This window comes from Rhineura floridana, chromosome 19, assembly GCF_030035675.1.
Source record: "Rhineura floridana isolate rRhiFlo1 chromosome 19, rRhiFlo1.hap2, whole genome shotgun sequence".
Classification (NCBI taxonomy): domain Eukaryota; kingdom Metazoa; phylum Chordata; class Lepidosauria; order Squamata; family Rhineuridae; genus Rhineura; species Rhineura floridana.
In genome coordinates, this window is record NC_084498.1 from 2,037,560 (window position 1) to 2,061,088 (window position 23,529).

General features: G+C 48.9%; 1 protein-coding gene across 5 annotated transcripts in view; it reads right to left on the minus strand.

The window, feature by feature from the left end:
• Nucleotides 1–23,529, minus strand: part of GRK3 (G protein-coupled receptor kinase 3) — a 115,589-nt gene that overhangs the window by 14,996 nt on the left and 77,064 nt on the right. For all 5 annotated transcript variants that reach the window (XM_061602680.1, XM_061602682.1, XM_061602678.1 and 2 more), the window contains 10 exons: nucleotides 20,536–20,614; nucleotides 17,389–17,519; nucleotides 16,397–16,491; nucleotides 13,612–13,719; nucleotides 12,631–12,697; nucleotides 6,375–6,475; nucleotides 5,276–5,342; nucleotides 3,499–3,594; nucleotides 2,679–2,841; nucleotides 1,411–1,547 (listed from right to left, as the gene is read on the minus strand). In XM_061602680.1, the coding sequence (XP_061458664.1) occupies nucleotides 1,411–1,547; nucleotides 2,679–2,841; nucleotides 3,499–3,594; nucleotides 5,276–5,342; nucleotides 6,375–6,475; nucleotides 12,631–12,697; nucleotides 13,612–13,719; nucleotides 16,397–16,491; nucleotides 17,389–17,519; nucleotides 20,536–20,614 (1,044 nt within the window). The remainder of the gene's footprint in view (nucleotides 1–1,410; nucleotides 1,548–2,678; nucleotides 2,842–3,498; nucleotides 3,595–5,275; nucleotides 5,343–6,374; nucleotides 6,476–12,630; nucleotides 12,698–13,611; nucleotides 13,720–16,396; nucleotides 16,492–17,388; nucleotides 17,520–20,535; nucleotides 20,615–23,529) is intronic.

Sequence of the window (23,529 nt, forward strand, 5' to 3'; positions counted from 1 at the left end):
AAAAAAAAACACAATACAAAAAATACAATAATACAATATAAACAATGCAGCAGCGAGAACAATACTAATACAGGGTACGAGGCATTCCAATCATAGTGATTAACCCTCCCCGGAAATCCCGAAGGCCTGTTGAAAGAGCCAGGTCTTTAAGGCTTTACGGAATACATTTAGGGAAGAGGCGTGCCGTAGATCTTGTGGGAGGGAGTTCCAAAGGGTGGGGGCCGCCACTGAGAATGCCCTCTCTCTAGTTCCCGCCAATCTAGCTGTTTTTGTCGGCAGGATTGAGAGAAGGCCCTGTGTGGCTGATCTTGTCGGGCGGCATAATTGGTGGCGTTGAAGGCGCTCCTTTAGATAAACTGGACCGAAACCGTATAGAGATTTAAAGGTTAATACCAACACCTTGAATTGGGCTCAGAAAACAACTGGAAGCCAGTGTAGATCGAACAACACTGGTGTGATGTGATCCCGGTGGCGACTATTCGTAAGTAATCGAGCCGCCGCATTTTGTATAAGTTGTAATTTCCGGACCGTTTTCAAGGGTAACCCCACGTAGAGCACATTACAATAATCCAATCGAGAGGTGACCAGGGCATGTACTACCAGTGGGAGCTGATGAGCAGGAAGGTAGGGCTGCAGTCTACGAATGAGGTGTAGTTGATACCAGGCTGCCCGGCTCACTGCCGAAATCTGAGCCTCCATGGACAGCCTGGAATCAAGTACAACCCCAAGGCTGCGGACCTGGTCCTTCAGGGGTAAACTCACCCCATTGAACTTCAGGTCAACATCTCCCAACCTTCTCTTGTCCCCCACGAGTAGCACCTCGGTCTTATCGGGGTTCAACTTCAGCTTGTTCCTTCCCATCCATCCACTCACGGATTCCAGGCACTTGGACAAGGTCTCCACAGCCAACTCTGGTGAAGATTTAAACGAGAGATAGATGCAATGGGCAGCCTCCCTAGAGGGTGGGAAAGCTTTGCAGTCTCAAGAGCAGAAGGGCCTCATGTAACCTTGGCCAAGCTGGTGCCCTCTAGATGTTTTGGGCTACAACTCTCACCAGCTCCAGCCAGAAAACCCAGTTCAGCAGAGCGAAACTGGAAAGAGACGAGGCTATAATAGAGAATCACACAGCCCTCCCCCCCAAAGCAGCGGATGGCTGCTTTGGCTTCTCGCATCCCACGAACGCTCCCCGTAGGGCTGGCACTTTGGGAACTGCTGCTAGGCAGGGGTTCTGTGACCTCACCCACTTGTGTTTTTTTGTGTAAGTGCGCCAGGCATCCTAAATGGGAAAATGAGAACGTTACAGACCACAGAGCTCTACCTGCATCCCCTTTAGCCCACCAGGCCCAAACGCTCAAAAGAGAAGGCAGGCAACTGTCCCTGCTCACGCGGGCAGGCAGCTTTCCAACTCACCCGCGACTCTCCTTCTCCTCGCCATTCAAGCCGGTTGGGAAAGAGGTAAAAATAGCGCCGTTGCCACTGAGTCAAGAAGGGATTCCCCAGCTTCAGCATGTACCCGTGCATAATGCAGTCCTTCCCCAGAGCATAATCTGTTGCAAGACGGAAAACCGCTATTAAGGGTGCAGGTTTGTATCTACATAGTCCCATCAACACGCAAAGCGTTTTGCAGAGTAAGAGAAGCAAAAAGAGGCCCCTGGAGATTGCAGGCAGATTCCCTGCGGCAAGATCATTAGCTTGGGTGGCATTTAAAGGAATAAGACAAATTCATTGAGGAGGAGGAAGAGGAGGAGGGCTCAATCAGTGGCTACTAGTCCTGGTAGCTATATGCCATCTCCATGTTCAGAGGCAGTCTACCAAGTGCTGAGTAGCAACAGTGGGAGAAGGCTGCTCTGTTCGTGTCCTGTCTGGAGGCGGTCACCGTAGAAAGCAGAATGCCGGACTATGTGGGCCTTGGGTCTAACCCAGCTTGAGGGCTCTCCTCCTTTCTTTAGCTTTGACAGCAGAGGGAGGAGACAGTAGGAAGAGAAACTAGCAGCAGCAGCAGCAGAGAAGAGGACAGGAGAGCAGTGGAGAGTGAATGTGAGCAAAATGCAGTTACATGTTCTAGAAGGACTTGAAGATCACCCTCTAAACACACAACAGCAAACACAGGATAGCGAGCTCCTGAAACAACATCATGCTGGTGATGTTTGCTCCTCCAGGTCCACCCCCCTCCACTGCCTGTAGGTCTCCTGCTCCCTCAAAAGACCTTTGCTGGCCTTTATGCTTGGACTAGAAGACCTGCATGAGGCTGCCTCTCTTCCCTCAGACCTCTCCTCAAAACCCATGTTTTCCACGCACCTGTTTGCTCAGTGCTCAAGCTTTCAGATCCGACTGTAACTCACTTTCGTTTACCCCTTCTCTTCCCTCCCCCCCCCCGTGCACTGTAAGCCTCTCAGGGCAGGGCAGCAGCATGGATGGAGCTATTTAAAAAACCAAATAGGTTCCCAGTAGCCACAGGCAACTCTCACACACCTGGAATTCAGCCAGAAGGACTTCTGGGCACCTCTCTTCTAAAAAGCCAAACAGCAGTGCAAGCTCTCAAAAGCAACGGCATGCTCACAGAAGGAGCCCTTAACAGCAAGCAGCCTCCCTTGTACTTCCTGCCATGACCCTGCAAGCCTCCCCCCGCCCGCCCTCCTCTGCCCTCCCCCCCGGGCATTCCAGAGCCGCCTTGCTACCTTCCTCGTGCCCAAGCTGCTTGTTCTTTGCTCGCTTCCTGGCTTCGATCTTGTCCGTGTCGCTGTTTACTGCTTCATAAACTGTTTCCGCCACTTCTTGCTGCCAGCGCTCTGAGATGACCAGGGGAAAGTTCTTGTACAGTTCTTGGTCGCTATCCAGCAACTGGTAAAAAGGGAGTGGGGGGAGGAGGGGAGAAAAAGAAGGGGCATCACCAAGAGGACAAAACTGGCCACTCTTCCACCATTACCTCCCTTTTAAGTGATCTGTAAAGCTGATCTGAATCGTACCATAGTGGTTAAAAAGCATAATCGAGCTGGGAAAATAATCCTGTTGGGTGAAAATGGCACTGACGACCCACCCATGTCTTGGCCAAAGCCCTTCCCAAACCCATCCATAACATTAAATATACAACCATTAAGCAACAATTCTTAACATTAAATGTACAACTACAACTCCCATCATTCCTGACCACAGTGGCTGGGGAAGAAGGGAGTTGGGAGTCCAACAGGTATCTGGAACACCCCAAGTTGGGAGAGGCTGATGGCGCCTTCCAAATCTTCAAAGCTCTTTGCATGCATCCTCTCAATAATTCCTGCATCAGCTGTGCAAGTGTAAGGCCCCATCCTCAGCACCAACACACCACCACCCCATCCACCCTCCCTCACTTCCCAGCACGTTATGGACCACTGGCAGCCCAGAAGACCAAGGAGAGGCCTTCCTGTGGGGCCTGTGCAGCCCAGCCAAGCTGGGTGAACATGGTGGAAGTTACCAGCCCTCCTTTCTGGTCTAAAAAGCTAAAGGAAAATGTCCACCTCACACCTTGATGCCTTTTGTGTCTTCTTCGTCGAAGGAGCCAATGTCGAAAGCATCTGCAGCGTTCACCTCTCCCCGCGGAGGAATGAGGGGTGGAGTGTACTGCCAAATCAAAGGCAGCAGAGTTACAAGTCCATGGAGATCACAAGTCTTATTTATAGTTATTTAAAAGACACACTGCCCTTCAGCAAAGTGATCACAACAATGTCGTAAGAACTAAAAACAAACAACAGTGGAAAAATTCAACACAAGGCTACAGAAAACTCCCCATTTGGAGTTTGGGCATTCCAAAGCAAAAATGTACGAGCTCGCTTTGGAGGCTATCTGCAGCACCTAAGGCAGCCATCTGCAACCGGGTGCCCTTGGGATGTTTCTGACTACAACTCGCATCAGCCCCAGCCAGTATGGCCACGCTGGTTGGGGCTGATGGGAGTCGTAGTTTAAGACATCTGGAGGGTACCAGGTTGGCGTAGGCCAATATCAGGACTTAGTGAGGGATCACACCATTTCCCTTCATGGCTCAAACTTCTTGCCCTGACATAACAAACCTTATTTCTGTCCTCACAAGGTGGCGCACTAATACTTGAGATCTGCCAACAATGGGGGGTCATAGAATATGGCAGATTGCCAGTATATTGGTGGAATGTGAGATACACTTACCCATAACAGATAGACCAGTGGAAGGGATAACATGGAGCTGAGCCCTGGGCAGAATGGGGGCAGCACATGCTTATTCTATGCTCACTCAGACCATGACCGCATCACACACACACACACTTCCCGTCCATCGACATCCACTCCACCCACATCTCCACATCAGGATCCAGTGCAACTCAGCATCCAGTGACAGCACGCCACCAGAAGTATATACGTTCCACCCAGGAAACCCATTATTCAGATGGTAAGGTGTGTGGCATGTGGCCATATCTGTTGGGCCTCATCTCATGCACTCTTAGAGCTCATCAGAGGGTACAGGGAGAATGGCACACGTGGCACACAACAGCCGGTCTCAAGAACACAGTACATTTTACTCCAACAGTCCAACAAGCAGCCCCCTGTCCGCAATTTCATCTCTACAACCTCCTGGTGAGGTTCAACTAAGCAGAGAGACAAGCGACTGGTTGGCCAGTGAATCTCATGAGAAAGAAAAGAAGAAAGGGGGGGAAACCCCCAAATGCTCAAAAAAATATGTATTTATTTTGACAAAAGCCCGATACGTTTCGGCCACTCATTAGTTCGGCTTTCGTCAGGGGATGAAATGGTATAAAATACTCTTCTCTAGCAAAACTGCTTAAAATAATAGTGACCCCCCCTTTCTTCTTTTCTTTTGGATGCTTGCCACCTTTGCCGTTAGTGAACCTCATGGCCAAAGCCCACCGTTCTAGCCACTTTCCCACCTGGCAATGGCACAGTGGGAGGAGCACTATGGCAGTGGGGAGGCAGAAGCAAGACTTAGGGGGCTAGAGGCAAGGGAGAGAAGGAAGGGGATAAGGGAAGGAGGCAAAGGAGGTGGGGAAAGCTGGGTCTGGATGAGGAGCCAAGGGGAAAGCTCACACAGAGTGCAGGCACCAGAGGGGCTGGAAAGAGGGGGCAGGCCAGAGAGCTTTGGAAGCTATGGGCCAAAGAGGCAGCAGTAAATCAGCTGTGCTGCAACCATGATTTGAACCAAGGCCTCTCGCTTATCCTGGAGAGTGGCTCAGGGCCCCTCAGGGCCCGTCTGTCTCTACGAGAGGTCGGCGTCAAGTAAGGGGCAGAGGAGTCAGTGTGGTGTGTGGCAGCTCACCTTCTGCAAATAGACGTGCTGCCAGTCTACGCCGTTGAAGAAGGGGTGCTCCTTCACTTCCTGCGCCCTGAGGGATAAATCGGAACCAGACTGTGACTCTCTTAAGCCATAAAGCTTTCATGTAGCCCCATCTCCTGCGAAGACGGGAGGCGGCTTCATACCAAGTCAGATCAATTGTCCTTCGAGCTCACCATTGCTCACCCTGACCGGCAGCAGCTCCCCAGGGTTTCAGGCACAGGACATTCGTGCCCTATCTGGAGATGCTGCCAGGCACTGGAAACTGGCACCTTCTACATTCAATCCAGATGCGCTGCCAGTGAGGTACAGCCCCTTCCCCTTTCAACACTTAAAAGGTGTCTAAGGGCTCTTCTGATATATTAAACGAAGGCACCAGAGTATCTGGACTCAATCCAGGCAAGTGGGAAACAGATGCATTTTCATAAACCCTTTAAAGGATTGACCATTTCCATGAATAGGAGTGGTGGTGGTGGGGAGCCTCTGTAAAAATATAGCATAACAGGAATACCCCCTACCTCAGGATTGAACTGCTAGTTGATGAAATCAACTAAATTTGCATAAAGATAAATAATAATAGTTCTGAGATGAGAAGCCTACTTTTTTGTTTCTTTATTCGCTTTTAGACTAAACATGCACCTTCTGTGTAGAGGGCATCATCGTAACAGGCATTCCATCCTATGTAAGAGGAAAAGGGGAAATCCCTCTTTGATAGGGCTTGCTGTTTTTATTAGCTTGATTAGTGATTTTTTTAAAGTGCAAACCGCTATATTGAGGGTGCTGGTTCACTGATCTAACAAGTACAGCTCTGGATCCTTTGCTTAAGGCTGAAGGAAAAGAATACCTCTGAAAGCTACTAGCTACAGAATGGCAACTAGCCATGATGGCTACGTTCTGCCTCCACTGACGGAGGCAGTATGCTTCTGAATGCCAGTTGCTGGGACTCACAAGTGGAGAGAGTTGCTTTGGCACTCAGGTCCTGCTTTCAAACTCCCGACTGGGGCATCTGGTCGGCCACTGTGAGGACAGGATGATGGACTAGGTGGACCTTTGGTCTGATGAAACTCTTTTCGTCAGGACTTACCCGCTACCCTGGCAGCCAAGCCGCCTGCTCACATCTCGCTGGAGAAGGCCTTCCAAAAGGGACTTGAGTTCAGGGGAGAATGAATCTGGTAATTCCACATTCTGGAAAGAAAACAGGGCTGCAAGGTCAGGGAGTTGGACTGAGGTGCCCAGATGATAGGATCCTCCAAGCAAGTGTCATGCCGTCTACCCACAAAAACATCCCACAGAACCTTCCCCAGGTAAAGACAGCAGCAGAAAAGAAGCTAATTGCTTTTTCACATTCAGCCTGTAGGGAACTATGACGTAGATTAGGCTGAGAGATGGTGACTGGCCCAAGGTCTCTGGGGCCCTAGTCCGAGAGGCCAAACACTGCTCTACCCAGGCTCTCTCAAGGATTGGCTGGGCTCTACCTTGTACAGTTTATTTTATTTATATGAAATGAAATGTACAGCCAAAGATAACAGGAGACAAAATAAAAAAGAAACAGATCCTAAAAGCAATAAGGCATCACTTCAATTATACAGTTAATATTCCATAAAATTATTGGGTCACACTTCAGGGAAAGCCTTCTTCAAATAAAAATGTCTCCACTGTTACATGGATAAATGAGCTAACAGCAGTAAAGCTGTTGCGTACAGTAGGGCCCTGCTTACCGGCGCTTCGCATTCCGGCATTCCGCTAATGCGGCAGTGGGAAATTCCCCTTTATAAAGCCGACTTTGGGGCATTTTGGCGTCATTTTTGCGCGATGGCCCCATTATAGTCTATGGGTTCCGCTTTACAACGATTTCCGCTTTACTGTACATTGAAAAAGAAATGCTGGTACAGTAGGGTCCCGCTTATACGGCGGGTTAGGGACCAGGCCCCCGCCGTAAAGCGGAAATCACCGGAATGTGAAGTGCCAGTAAGCGGGGCCCTATTGTATAGTAAATGGATGGTTGGGTCAACTATCCTGAGGGCCTTTCAGCCTGCCTAACTTGAGGAACCTTTGCGGGTAGGAGAGGCTTCGGAAAGCTATTAAAAACATGCATAACAGCAAGGCACCAGGTCTGGATGGTTTTCCTGCTGAATGGTTTAAAACCTATCTAGATTTTTTGGCTCCAAAATTACTTTCTGCTTATGAAGTGTCTCATCAAGATGAGGCCTTGCCCCATTTTTTTTATACGAGGGACCTATTTCTGTCCTCCCTAAATCTGGTAAGGACTGGATGAAGTTGCTCTACTTGAGGCCTCAGTCGAGAGTGTTTACTAATGGGATACTTTACTACCCTCCATTGTTCTTGGGGTGGGGCAGACGGCAGGGGGCCCCTCCTTTACTGTTACTTTTTGATGTACTGCATATTTAGAACATTTGGCTTGTTCGTAAATGTGTTGCTATCAGTGTTTTTGGGGTGGCAGGTGGGGAAAAAAAAGTGGTTTGTATGCTGATGGCACGCTGCTTTTTGGCACAAACACGGAGAGGTCCATCCCTGATTCGACAGCTCTCAACAACAACTTTGGGCACCTCTCTAGATGTAATATCGACTGGGCTGCACTGGAAACTCAGACCCCTGGATGATCTTTTGCCCCTAGGCTTTTACAGGGCCTGGAACTTTCGACTGCCCCACTGAATTGTCTTGGGAATTCTGATTCCAAATTATTGGAACCTTACCCAAATTATTAAGAAAATACAGCCTGATTTGGACTAGTGGGCACGTTTGCCCTTGAGCCTGTGGTGCAAGGTGAATGTAATAAACATGAACGTCCTGCCTAGGTTGATCAATGACCGGAGAGGCATTCCACTTGCTGTTCCTCATCTTTACTTTACACAAATTGATTCTTTATTCCGTAAATCTTTTTGAGGCACCTCTCCTCCGCACCTCTTCCTCAAAAAGATGCGACTCTTGACTGAGCCAGGGGGCTTTGTGTTCCCCGATGCAGAGGCCTACCACAAGGCTTATCCTTTTGGTGGGTGCTTTGTGTGGGCAGAATCCTGTGCCATGGGCATCTTTGCAGTCTTTTTATGCACCTCCATTGTCTGGCTGGAGTGCACTGGGTTCAAAACATATTTGGGGGGTTTACTCTCCACCATCAATTGTGGCAGTTAGAGCGGTTTGGAGACAGTTGGCTGTGTAGCACTCATTTGACCCTTACTCACATGAGCAACTTGCTGTATGGTGTAACTCCTGTATTAAAACTGGGGGCAAGATGCTGTTGTGGAAGAGTTGGGTGGCCAGGAGGGGCTCTCCATCTTGGATCAGCTGATAAGCAAAGATGGGGACTTCTTGCCCTTTTCCCTACTAAAAGGTCAGTTTAGGCTGCCATCTTCAGGGCAGTGGCAGCATTTGCAGTTGCATCGACTTCTGGTCTCAACCTGTGGCCCAGCAGCCTTGAGTGCTTGTGAAACTCCAGTATCTAATAGCTGCAGTGCAATTTCTGAAACTCACAATTTGCTTTTACAAACCTTGTTTGAGTGCTGGGAAGTTTGACATGGGTGGCCTTGTGGAAGATTGGAAGAGAGAACTGGCACACCCATGTGAGACAAAGGGGATCAATATTGACTGCTGTAAGGTTCTGCTCCGTGGAACTTAGGCTACATCTTATCCAGCAGAAACTTGTTTTTCGGGCTTACTGGACCCCCCCTCACCTCTCTCATAAGCATATCACACATCTATTGGTGCATGCTGACAATGTGATGAGGCAGAGGCAGCAGTGAAACCTATGGTCTGGTCTTGCCCTGTAATGGCCCAGTTTGGGGCAGAAATCCTTACTTGCATTAACCTGGTCCTAGGACTGTCTCTAAAATTTTTAGATGTTCATGATATACTTTGTTATATTTCGATGTCTTGGAATTTGATGGAGGGACACCATAGCTGAACCCTGTGTGCTTTATTAGCGGCCAAATGACTGGTCTTACAACTGGAAGGATCAAGCTATTTCCCCAGTTGCTCATTGGTCAGAGGACCTTCCTACCCTTGAAGCAAATGAAAGAGCTACTTTTACTTGGGAGGCACAAAGAACAAATACTCTGAGATCTGGGACTCCTACTTGGAGCTGTTTGCATGATCTGCCGGAGCCCTTGCCTGACTCTTTCTCCCTTTGATTTTTGTTTTTTTTCCCCTTTTTCTCTTTTTTGATTTTCTTAATAGCATTATGACTTGACCTGTTTTGCTGCTCTGTTCCCTTCCCCCCTTTTATTGTCCATGCTTGTTACTTATTCATTTTATTTGTTTATTTCATAGAATCACAGAATAGTAGAGTTGGAAGGGGCCTATAAAGCCATCAAGTCCAAAAGAAATGCAAGAAGACAATAAGGGATGCTAAAAAAGAATTTGAGGAGCACATTGCTAAGAACATAAAAACCAACAACAAAAAATTCTATAAATACATTCAAAGCAGGAGACCATCTAGGGAGGCGATTGGACCCTTGGATGATAAGGGAGTCAAAGGTGTACTAAAGAACGATAAGGAGATTGCAGAGAAGCTAAAGGAATTCTTTGCATCTGTCTTCACAGTGGAAGATATAGGGCAGATCCCTGAACCTGAACTAACATTTGCAGGAAGGGATTCTGAGGAACTGAGACAAATAGTGGTAATGAGAGAGGAAGTTCTAGGCTTAATGGACAATATAAAAACTGACAAATCACCAGGCCCAGATGGCATCCACCCAAGAGTTCTCAAAGAACTCAAATGTGAAATTGCTGATCTGCTAACTAAAATATGTAACTTGTCCCTCAGGTCCTCCTCCGTGCCTGAGGACTGGAAAGTGGCAAATGTAACGCCAATACTCAAAAAGGGATACAGAGGGGATCCCGGAAATTACAGGCCAGTTAGCTTAACTTCTGTCCCTGGAAAACTGGTAGAAAGTATGATTAAAGCTAGATTAACTAAGCACATAGAAGAACAAGCCTTGCTGAAGCAGAGCCAGCATGGCTTCTCCAAGGGAAAGTCCTGTCTCAGTAACCTATTAGAATTCTTTGAGAGTGACAACAAGCATATAGATAGAGGTGATCCAGTGGACATAGTGTACTTAGACTTTCAAAAAGCGTTTGACAAGGTACCTCATCAAAGACTTCTGAGGAAGCTTAGTAGTCATGGAATAAGAGGAGAGGTCCTCTTGTGGATAAGGAATTGGTTAAGAAGCAGAAAGCAGAGAGTAGGAATAAACGGACAGTTCTCCCAATGGAGGGCTGTAGAAAGTGGAGTCCCTCAAGGATCGGTATTGGGACCTGTACTTTTCAACTTGTTCATTAATGACCTAGAATTAGGAGTGAGCAGTTAAGTGGCCAAGTTTGCTGACGACACTAAATTGTTCAGGGTTGTTAAAACAAAAAGGGATTGCGAAGAGCTCCAAAAAGACCTCTCCAAACTGAGTGAATGGGCGGGAAAATGGCAAATGCAATTCAATATAAACAAGTGTAGAATTATGCATATTGGAGCAAAAAATCTTAATTTCACATATACGCTCATGAGGTCTGAACTGGCGGTGACTGACCAGGAGAGAGACCTCGGGGTTGTAGTGGACAGCACGATGAAAATGTCGACCCAGTGTGCGGCAGCTGTGAAAAAGGCAAATTCCATGCTAGCGATAATTAGGAAAGGTATTGAAAATAAAACAGCCGATATCATCATGCCGTTGTATAAATCTATGGTGCGGCCGCATTTGGAATACTGTGTACAGTTCTGGTCGCCTCATCTCAAAAAGGATATTATAGAGTTGGAAAAGGTTCAGAAGAGGGCAACCAGAATGATCAAGGGGATGGAGCGACTCCCTTACGAGGAAAGGTTGCAGCATTTGGGGCTTTTTAGTTTAGAGAAAAGGCGGGTCAGAAGAGAAATGATTGAAGTGTATAAAATTATGCATGGCATTGAGAAAGTGGATAGAGAAAAGTTCTTCTCCCTCTCTCATAATACTAGAACTCGTGGACATTCAAAGAAGCTGAATGTTGGAAGATTCAGGACAGACAAAAGGAAGTACTTCTTTACTCAGCGCATAGTTAAACTATGGAATTTGCTCCCACAAGATGCAGTAATGGCCACCAGCTTGGATGGCTTTAAAAGAAGATTAGACAAATTCATGGAGGACAGGGCTATCAATGGCTACTACCTGTGATGGCTGTGCTCTGCCACCCTAGTCAGAGGCAGCATGCTTCTGAAAACCAGTTGCCGGAAGCCTCAGGAGGGGAGAGTGTTCTTGCACTCGGGTCCTGCTTGCGGGCTTCCCCCAGGCACCTGGTTGGCCACTGTGAGAACAGGATGCTGGACTAGATGGGCCACTGGCCTGATCCAGCAGGCTCTTCTGATGTTCTTATGTTCTAATGTTCTAACCCCCTGCACAATGCAGGAATCCAAATCAAAGTATTCCTGACAGATGGCTGTCCAGCTGCCTCTTGAATGCCTCCAGTGTTGGAGAACCCACTACCTCTTATTTAGTATATTTGTATGCCGCTTTTCATCACCACGTGACCTCAAAGCATCTTCCACAGCAAGAAAACAATATAATAAAAACAATTCAGAACATCATAATAATTTAAAAAACTACAACAGTATCCATAAATAACACTGCAAAATATCACAAAACAGGGTGAAATCTCAAATCAATCTAGTCTGCAAAAGAGATAGAGAAAGAGAGAAAAAACACACAAATATACAGTGAAGTCCCATCATTGTGTAACAGTCCATATCCTTCAAAGAAGGCTGTAACAGATGCCTTGGTAGCAGTGTCTTCTCCTAGCGTCCAGATACGCTTGCTTGCATTAGTATAGAAAATTTTGAAAAACCAGTCAATGATGCATTAAAAAAACCTATCCTTGAGAGCCTTTCTCTGTTCTTGACCCCTATCTTTGGGATATCCTCCCCAGGAAGGCTTGCCTGGCATCGACTACTTCTTTTGGTGCCAGATTTTTAATGTACCCAACATCTGGGGATGCTTTAGCTTTTAATCAAGATGGTCCTCTCCCATCCACCCTCATAGCTGGGCTTTATTAAATGCATTTCCAACTGATGTTTCATTTTATTGTTGTAGACTACTTTGAAAGATTGCCTGTACCCGAAAAGCAGAATAGTGAGTGCTTGAAAGAGAGAAAGAAAGAAAGAAAGAAAGAAAGAAAGAAAGAAAGAAAGAAAGAAAGAAAGAAAGAAAGAAAGAAAGAAAGAAAGAAAGAAAGAAAGAAAGAAAGAAAGAAAGAAAGAAAGCAGGCAGAGGGAGAAACAGGCCAAAGAGCACAACTGTGCAGGAACAGGGACCATAACAGGGCACGAAGCACAAAAAGCAAAGTGCACCATTAAGGATCCTTACCACGGTGAGTGTCATGCGGTCAATCTCATGCTTGTCTTTGGTTTTGTGCTGTCGGAACGGGCTGTGCCTAGAGAAAAGAAACGTGGAAATAAGAATGTTGATTCAGTGGTAAGGGAAAAAGGAGCTGGAGTCTTCCCACTTGACCCGAGAGGCTGTTGGGGCAAGCCACACTCACCCACCCTGCACCCAACATCACATGTGACACCAGGTGTGCAGCAGGTCAGGGCAGGGCTGCTGAAGCATTGGAGAAAGCAGGATTGGAGGTCAAAATCCCGTTCAGTTTGGGTGCATGCCTGAGTTCCCTGCAGGAACTCTCTCTAAGCAGGATGGAAATCCCTGCTAAAAGGAAGGCTTTTTTCCTTTGTTTTAGCAGTGTTTGCACTGAATCCTGCCAAACTCAGCAAGATTTAACCCTCCCCCGAGGGGGGGATAAATCCTGCTCAGTTTGGCTGTGTTTTTAAGTCAGGATCTCAAAGCATCTCACAGGCAGCAAGGCACTGCTAAAACTAAAAAAAAATCCCTTTGTTTTAGAAGTGATTTGCTATTTGTGAGGTGCTTTGAAGTCCTGACTTTGGGACTTCAAAGCGCCAAATCACCTGATGCCATTGTTACATAAGGTGATTCTCAGATGGGCAACCAGGCCCACCTGTCGTTTGGCCCAGAAGGCTGACCCTGACAAGGATCTGGCCTGTGGAACCAAAAAGGATATAAGCCTTTATCAAAGCAACAAGTAACATCCCTAATACTTGGCTGGTCAAGAGAAAAGTGCCGTTCTACTGCACAGGAAGGATCCTTTCTAGCCAGGATGAGGCAAGATGCAATGGTACCTTCCTAGACCAATCCTATTCCTTGGACTAAACATGCACCTCATCCTAAAATCCCGGTGCTCCAAGCGCTTCTCATTCACACAACAGGAGGCAGTGAAGTTTCTGGTTTAAGAGGATCTCCCCATTTCATGCTCCCCAAGATAGCAGGACTCACCCTCGGAGAAGTTTGAACAGCATGCAGCCCAAGGAGAACCAGTCGGCGCTGCTGTCGTAAGCAGTCCCTTTCTGCAGCACCTCAGGGGCCATGTAGCCGTGAGTGCCTCTGAGCAAGAGAGTCAAAAGGGGCAAGTCAGAATCGTTAAGGGCAGGAGAGAGAACTATTTATTTATTTATTTATTACATTTCTACCCCACCTTTCTTTTCATGATAGAAACCCAAGGCGGCTTACATATGGTTCCCAGGCGGTCGTCTCCCATCCAGGCACTGACCAGACCTGACCCTGCTTAGCTGGCCTCATGGGCCTTCAGACCATAGCCTGGGACCAACTAGCACATGCCTGGTCACAGTTCAGCATGCTAGAAACAGGGGCACCATCCAATGGACCACCTACCTCAACGTTTCATTGCCAAAATGGGAGGGGGGGCAGCCAAACATACACCCAGCAAAACCCACACAACATCTGAACCTAGTTACTCTCTTTTTACATAGTAAAGAAGCAGACACTTTGATGTTAAGGTTTCTGCAACTCTTTAGCGACAGAATTGTGAAAAACACTTCTTGGCTAAGCTCCAAGAAGTTTCTTACTGAAAGAGGCAGTCAGTGGGAAAATCTCTCCCTGTGCAATTGATGCCCACAAGGGGATGAGCTCAACTGATCTCAGAAAGAGCCTCTTGGGCAAATTGGGCCCAAGAGTTTTACATATGAACATACAAAACACGTTTACCCTTCTATTTTCAAACTATTACTACTTCTATACAGCTATCTCTAAGATAGTACAATACTACTAAGTCGCCTATGACCTATTTTAACTGTTTATTGATAATTTTAATGGTTTTTGTAAACCGCTTAGAGGTCTTCAAGCGGTTTGTCAGTTTTGTTAAATAAATAAATGAATTTCAATTTTCTTATTTCATTTCGGCAACAAGAAATGTTTGTTTCCAACTAAAAAAATGTCCTGGACATATACAGTAGGGCCCTGCTTTCCGGCGTTCCGCTGATGCGGCGGCATTCAATCAGGGAAATTCCCCGTTTTAAAGCAGATTTTGCATCATTTTTGCGTCATTTTTGAGCGACGCGACCCATTAAAGTCAATGGGTTCCACTTTACGGTGGGGGCCTGGTCCCTAACCCGCCATATAAGCGGGGCCATACTGTATACATTTTCAGGTAACCTCAAAGAATTACTAATGGATTCAACAGTATACAACAACCAATCATATTTTCTCTAGATATTTTTTGAATATTTTATACTGCTTGCCTTTATCACAACTTTAACACAACTCCACCAGATGTCCACTATATTTGCTTAATTTTTCCTGCATTTTCAACTCTAGTTGTTAAGACTGGACTAAATCTTTGCCAGAGGTTGAGGGTTTTAAACACCAACAGCAGAGCACACTTTAAGTCCAGCACCTTCAGTTGTACCTTGAAGGCAAGGGCATTCTGGACAGACAATGGAAGACCCGCATAATGCACTCACAACGGCCAGGGTGCCAGGAGGGCAGAAAACACACAAAATGTGGTAGCAGGTACAGAAGTCAACTTCCTGAAAACCTCCCACTTTCATTTTTTAAAAAAACAAGTTTCTAGACTTCATGGGTATAAAATTACACTTCAATAGGTGTGCAAAAACTAGTTGCCCATGATGACAAAAGCATGCAACTGGCAGGTGGGTTACTACAACAGGAATCAGGTTCTTCACCCACCCCCGCCCTCCTGGCTCCTAAAACACCTCTTGGGCTGCTAGGTTTTGACCCCTCCAAAGACAACCCAACACCTCAAAGCATTATGGGAAATCTGTGCTGAAAATCAAAAGCGAGAAGAGTGGCAAGAAAAAAAATTCTCCTGGTTGCTGCTCCCTTCCGACCTCTCGAGAAGCAAAAAGCAGAAAAAGAGAACTTATGCAGATTACATGCGAGTTATGATGGCAGCTGCAGAGTCTGGACTACCTTGGCAAAGAGCGCCAGGCCTTTCAGAGCAGAGTGCATGCAGTGCCGCTGGCGGCCTCCTGGGGCCGCTAGTCGGCCAGCACCACCTGAAGGTGCCTTACATGGAGGCAGACTCTTGTCCCCCCAGCTCAGAATGCCAACACAGCCTGGCTGTGACTACCCCATCTTTTCCTAGCCCAGCCTGGAGATGCCAGGGGTTGAACGCAGAACCTTCTGCATGCCAAACAGGTCCTCTGCCACTGATCTGCACCCCTTCCTCCAAAAATAAAGTCATATTCCAGTCATCACCATTCTGAATAAAGGGCTGAATTGAAGAGAAACACAGGAAGCTGCTTTTGTACAAAGTCAGACCACTGGTCCATCTAGGTCTATATTGTCGACACTGACTGGCAGCAGCTCTCCAAGAGTTCAAATCTGGGACATTCCCAGCCCTACCTGGAGTTGCTGGGGATCTTCCGCATGCTAAGCAGATGCCACTGATCTATGGTCCTTCCTCAACGAGTCTAGTTAGTTTTGGGGGGGGATAGTTCAGCACTAAGCACATGCAGACAGCCCCAGGTCCAATCCAGCATCTCCAGGGAAAATGATCAGGGAAGAGTCTTTTTGTATTTATATGCCACCTACTGCAAAATGCTTTTAGGCAACATAAAATTAAAACAGTCCCTAGCCGAGGCCTGGAGAGCTGCTGCCAGCCAGAGCTGGGTGGCTCAATGGCCTGACCAAGTGGGAGGCCGCATCCTGCATTCCAGGAGGAGCATTACATGAAAGCAGTCCTGTGTGTTGGCAAAGAGAAAGCAACAGCAGTGCTCAGTCACATCTGCATGACACTCACACGCTGGCGTGAGGCTTCTTCTTGGAGAAATCACAAGCCAGCCCCAGGTCGGATATCCTCACGTGGCCATGTTCATCTAAGAGGATATTTGCCGGCTAGAAGCACACCAATAAGCATCTGTTACTTAGCAACTGAAACAAAGAAATGTTTGACCAACAGGGTAAGTTCACCAAACTGCACACTCACTCACACAGAAAAGAAAATGGACTTCCTGAGCAACTAACGATGGCCTGGGCTAACACCAGAAGGGGTCCATCTTCTCTGCTTTAAGAACAGAGTGGGAAAGGACAGAATGCTAAGCACAGGCACAGACTAAGGATGAGGAAGAGCTCTGTGAAGCCCTAGGAGCTTGCAGACTTTTGTGCCAATCTACGCCGATCCACTGGCAGTGACAAGTCTTAGTGAGGCATCAGGGCAATCTGTAAAACCCTCTGTGTGTGTGTGTGTGTGTGCGTGCGTGCGTGCGTGCGTGCGGGGGAATGAGTGAACTGGCTCCTCTACCAGTCTGTGACTTGGAGGGAGACTGCCTGAAGCAGGAAGCATGCTTCTACTTGTGATGCTGTCTGTGTGACGAAAGATCCTGGAGATCAGGGCTTCACATGGTGAGCAGAAGCAGGCTCCATTTCCGTCATTTTCCAACTCAAAGAGGTGGACCAGTGGCAGAGCCAGTGTACTCATCCCTGTGCAAACCCCCACCCCTTTGCTGGATTCCGGATTGCCCAGACACCTGAGAACAGGGCTGTAGGTCTTTTGTTTTTGGATCTGAACGCCCTATTCTTTGGGATCAGCATGGCAGCCACTGCCTACAGAACAACCCTTTCCTCCGTGTCCAATTCAGGGCCAGTCACTGTGAGCACCTGCGGACTCTCTCCCCCTCCCTTCCAAAGCCAGCTTGCCATTTCCATCATATCCCTGATTCTGCTTGTATTTATTTAACCCTCAAGCTACACGAGGCACTGTGGGGCCATTGTGGTCTTTCCGACAAGGGTTACCTTCAAGTCTCTGTAGACGACGAAGCGATTGTGCATGTGCTCGAGGCCAAGGATGATCTCAGTGGCGTAAAACCGCATTTCTTTCTCCAAGAACACTCCGTGCTGCGAGAGATGGTAGTGAAGGTCTCCGCCTAGGAGCAAAGAGCAGGGCCAGAAGTTCAGCGGCAGAGCACAGAGAACGCCGTCCAAAGAAGGGCCGCCGTGGGGCTGGGGCAGACCTTTGCTCAGGCCCGTGAGAGCCACTGCACGGGGCCAGATGAACCTCCCTTTTGCTGGTGTTTAGGGGGGCACTTAAGACCCACCCCTTTCAGCAGGGCTCTGGGCTTTGAGGGTTGCTGGGCTGGATCTTTCAATGATTTACTGGCACTACTTCGACATCTGAAATGATATCACTTTTATCCATATTTTAAATGTGAAAATTTTAATGATTTTTGGATGTCTACATTTTATAATGAGTTCTTTAACTAGATCATTACCCTATTTATTATTAATCTATAGAACAGGGCATGACATATGGAAATCCATAAATAGCAAAAGAAGAACGAGCAGCCACATTTTGGCTACCCCTGTTCCCCTTCTGCAGTCCACCGCTGGATCTTGCTATTCCCAGACTCTACTCAATACCCACCTCCTTCCAAGATCTTCTTTAACCACCATAGCAAGAGCCGAGTTGACAAATTATCATCATCATTACTGCTACTACTGCTATTAAATTTATGACCCACCCACCCTTCGCCAGCAGGTCCCAGGGTGGGTTACAACAGTTTAAAATTCAATATGAAAAACAATTAAAATAAATGACAATCCCAGGAAAAGGGTGGGTCCTGGAACCATACATATCAAGAGACAAAGGGCAGGGGAAAGAGGTGAGCCTTTAGCACTTGCCGAAAGCTCTACAAAGAAGGTTCCAGATGCCTCTCTGTGGGAGGGAATGCCCTGAACTTTGGAAGGTGGCAGAACTAGCAAGAAAGCCCCCCCCAAGAGGGTCTGTAGGGAAAGAGGCGGTCTCTCAGATATCCAAACTGTGCCAAAGAAAACCTGGATTCTTCCCCCTCCAACAGTTCTGCACCTTGAGCACACTGGGAAAGACTGGCGTGACTGCGGAGGACCAAAGCGAGCCACCACACCTCACTCCTCCTGAAGAGCACTCACTCTTAATCTCAGTCCCAAAGCTTCCCCAAGCAACTGTCCACATCCCTCCATGCTCAACTGCAGAGGCGTTCAGTGCCAGAAGCCTGCTGGAGGCAGCCAATTGGTTTCCAATACTGGAACGTGTGAACAGGGAATGGCTGTGAAATAACCACAGGCAATCGACGCACACCTTGGACAGCAAGGTGAAGTGTCCTAAACCCTCACATCCCAGCTCCCTTCTTTGAAGACACTGATCAAGTGGCTTCCTGTCGGAGGCTCTAGGGCCTGCCCTGGACATCTTGCAGTCTCAGGGAGCTACTGTCTTGTCCCACCACCTCTCTAGGGACTGACAAGACCAGCCTGCTGCTGGCTCAAGGACTACGCGGGGAGTGAGTGGACACCACCCCTCTCCTGAGGCCCCCACCCAGGAACATGCCCTACTTAAGAAGGCCACAGGTTTAGGGACAGCCCATGCACCCCAACTGATTCCATCCCCCCTTGCTCTAGACCAGCCTTTCCCAACCAGTGTGCCTCCAGGTGTTGTTGGACCACAACTCCCATCCGCCTCAGCCAGCATTGCCAATGGTCAGGAAAGATGGGAATTGTGGTCCAACAACATCTGGAGGCACTCTGGTTGGGAAAGGCTGCTCTAGACAATTCCCAGGAGCACAGGAGGCAGCGTGCCCATCTGGCAACATGAGGTGTCCCATCACGGAATCCTACTCATGAGGAGGAAGACGCACCCTGGATCTGGGCCCAGAAGGGGTGGAACGGCAGAGCTCCCTGTCGGGCTGCTCTGCGGGGGTCTTGCCAGCGCTGGAGCAACACCGTCACCTGCTATACTCCCTGGCGGGGGCGCTCTCTGGAGCCTCTTGGTCCACAACTGCCAGACGGCTCTCCTGGGCCGCCCGGGGGGCAGGAATGGGACAGCTATCTGGAGGAAACACACTCAGGCCTCAGAGCAATCTTCAGTCCATCGGGATTTGCTACACTTATTAATCTTGGCATATTCATGCCAGGTTGCTGTTCAAAGGTTTCCAAAGTGCCTCACAAAATAATTTAAAAACAAAACACAGTTAAGGGTATAACTGAACAAACAGATAGCAAGCAACAGAAACTCAAAATCATTAACAGAAGCCATCTTCCATAATCCAACTCGGGAAGAAAATCGTATCACAACAATCCCACTGAAATGAGATGGACTTTACAAACACAGAGGGAAGGGGCCACGCCAGGCTCCTGAGGAAGGGAGTTCCAGAGTCTCAGCGGCGCCATGAGTGACATGGGAATGCAGAACAGAGCAGCCTCCAAAGGTCTTGCCACCGGCCTGTGCAACCAGACAGGCCTGGCAGAAATCGAAGAAGCCTGGCCTTCTGCACTTCTACTGGTCAACACAGCAGGACCTTCTGCCATGCTGGCTGGGGCTGACAGGACTGGAGTCCAGCAACAACTGGAGCACCACAGGTTCCTCATCCCTGCCTCCCACGCTAGGAAACTGAGCTCGGGAGCCCCCCACCAGGGCTGTGTTGGGGCACAGTTGGTCACCACATCTCCAGCATGGCTCGTGCACCTCCTACAGACCTCAGGCTTACTCTCAGCCTGTCAAAAGCCACTTAAGAGCATGGAACGCCATGAGAATCCCAAGCAACCCCTCCTAGGAGGTGGAGAACCCAAGGGTGCAAGCTGTCCATCCTTGCGTTCCTTTGGCCCCATCCGCTCTCCAGGCCCATCCCCGCTGCCCTGAATTGTGCAGAAGACCCCTCGGTGTAGCCCCGCGCTGACCCACAGCAAGCTGGAAGAGCCTTGCTGGATCGGATCCTGTTTCCCAGTGGCCAGCCTGATGCTTCAGAGAAGCCCACAAGCAAGGCATGGGGCTGGAAGCCCTGCTCCCCTGGAGCTCCTGCCCTGGAACTGGCATCCATTCGCAAAGTGTTATTTCAAGAGCAGAACTTGGCAGAGCAATCGGTACATAACCCCCCACCCCTGCCCGCAGACCCTCGGCTTGACCTTTCTTACCATTCATCAGGTCCAGAATGAAGCACAGCTTGTCAGGAGTGTGGAAGGCATAAGTCATGCACACAATGAAAGGGCAGTCCTGGGGTCGGGAGAGAGAGCAAAGTGTTCTCATTGAGCAAGACGCTGGCCCCTTCCCACGCCCCAAATGCCCCCCACCCCGTCCCGAGATTTAAAGCACTGCTGACCCGGCAGGTAAGCACACTGTACATGCTTTCAGTTCATTTCTGGGACTAAAAAGCGGCATGACTTCGGGAAACAAACACAGCCTCTGAATGAGTTAAATGCTGAGGCCACCTTGTCCTGTTCCTAGTCTACAGTCATCTTAGTTCAATGGGCAGTGGGTGGGTGGGATGCTGGCCAGCCCTGGTCCCAGCCTCCTTACCATCTTGCGTGTGTCCTCAAGTTATAATTTTGCTGCAGACCCCCTTTGAAAAGGGCTGAGCTCCCACTTCCCACTGGCAAGCCTTGGGTTGACCACCAGTCTGGCCTCTAGGCAGGTCAGGCGGCAGCCTCCTGGGGCTAGCTGCTGACCCCCATCACGTGCCTGCATGGTGCCACAGGCCAGTCTTCTCCAACTTGGTACCCTCCAAATTCCATAATCCCTGACCATTGGGCCTGCTGGCTGCTGGGAATTGCAGTGTACAATGGGACCAACAGCCAGCTGTTAAGCAAGCTCCTCGGGCAGGGGTTGCGTTGAACATGAGAAGCGTTGGTTCATTGTTCATTTTCTTTTCAGATGTGTAGTCCAGCTCAGAGAAGACCATAGAACTCCCAACTTAACATCAGAATGCCTGGCTGCTGGATCGGATCAAAACACACATCTTAGTCCAGCATGTTGTTTCCAAGAGTGTCTAACCAGCAACTGACATTTAGAGGTAGACTGCCTCTGAGCCTGGAGGTTCCACAGTCATCGTTGCAATGAACTGCTGATGAGACATCCTCCACAGATTGGTCTGACCCCTCCCCTTTAAATTCATCTAAGCTGGTGGCAATCACTGCATCTTGTGGGAGAGAGTTCCATCAACCAATTATGCATACAGTTAATAAGCCAACTGAATTTCCCTTCCTTCACAGGATTACTGCGAGGATAAAATCAGGTGCAGTGATATGGATGTGTCCATCTTGAGTCCTGGCGAGGTAGAAACATAAACCACAGCATCATCCACAAGTCTTTCCACACATTGCCCCCAACTCTCCAGCACAAACGCCGGCAGGCAGGCAGGCTGCACACCCAGAGGCCTGGAATTTCTCTGGAGGGGCTTCTGTACCTTTACATACACAAGAGTCCAACTGTTCCAACACTCAAGAGATCTCTTTAAGGGAGGGCTCGGGGCAGAGCCCCTGCTCGGCATGCAGAAGGTCCCAGGTTCAATCCCCCATGGCGGCATCTCTAAGTAGGAGACCTCTGAGCGCAGGGAGAGCGCTGAGCTATACAGACCAAATGTCTGACTCACTCCGAGGCAGCTGCTTAGGTTTCCAGTCCAGGATCCAGATCCAGAACCTGCCATGAATCAGGGAGCAATGGCAACACAAGGCCCTCCCAACCACAGGCGTCTGTTGCTCTAACCTTCGTTACTGGGGGGAGGGAGGGGCTGGTGCGCCATCTGTCTCCTGGACAATGATGGCTTCTCTCCATCATTCAAGAATTTGTCTTACTCTTACTTGGGTTGCACAAATCACCACTGCTGCAAATCTCTCCTCTTCCCTCTCCAAACTGCTGCAGTGGACAAAGGGCTCCCCTCCCAAGGAGTGATATATTTGATAACAAGACCCATCTGTGGCACTGCATGGCTCTCCCCTGCCCCTGGCTAGCGTTGTGTGGTGTGCAGGCACCCCTGGAAAGGGCACCGGGTGGGGCCTGGGCTTGTTCCGCTGCTTGCTGAGATACGCTGCAGGGAGTGAAGGGGCTGGCCCTTCCAGGAGGCTGGGAACGAGAGGAGCCAGAGAGACGCTGAACAAAGGCTGGCGGGCCTTGCCAAGGGGCTCCCACTCGGAGAACACACACAGCCCCTAAACGGTGAACGGCTGGACCCCAGGGACCAGCTTCAGCTGCTGCTGCGCAGGCGCTGACTGCAATGCATCACGGATGATGCGCCGCAGGAGGAGTGTGGATCCCCTAATCAGGGTCCCTCATGACATAGCTGGGCGTACGGGCTGGGCTTGCTCAACGAACATGCCAACATCTCCGTCCTCTTTTCAGCTTCCCTTACCTCTCACATTCTGGTCCACAGCCGCCTTCTCTCTCTCTCTCTCTCTCTCTCTGACAGGCTTTTCATCTCTCTGTTCCTCCCCACACGGTCTTGCTTTTAAGCCTGCTGCCTGCTCTGTCTCCTTTCAGCCACCCTGGTGCTGAGCATCCTTCACCTCAGCTGTCCCCAACATCTGGCCCTCCAGGAGTTGCTGGACTCTCTCTCCCACCAGCTCCAGACAGCGTGGCCAACGATGAGGGATGGTGGAAGGTATGGTCCAAGAATGTCAAGAGGCCAAAGGTTGGAAACGGCCGCTCTCCATCATGGCTTCACATAGCATGACAGCCCTCAGCCTCCCTGCCTGCCCCCTTGCGAGTCCCTCAGGCCTTGTGAGTAGTTTTAATCCCAGCCAAAATGGCCCTTCACTTCCCTCAAAGAAGCTACACCACTCTACTGCCAACACCTTAATGAGCAGCAGCAAAATGGCTTTTGCAATGGCACACCTACGTGCACTCACATAAAATTATAAAAATCTGCCTCTTGTCCCCAGTGAGCTGCCCCCGTGGTTCTTAAGTAGGGTGAGAAGGTGAACAAAGACTTCTCGACACCAGTCAGATGGCAATCCCCAGACCACATCCACAACACAGCCATCTTTCTGTCATTTACGGCACGATTTCAGAGCCTTACTACAGGACATCCCTCCCCCCGGCTGGTCTTTGAACCCAGGCCTTGCAGATAAAAGTTCAAATGACTGTGGGACCACTCTTAGTTCTTAGGCCACCTGGAGGAAATTGGGCAACAGAAG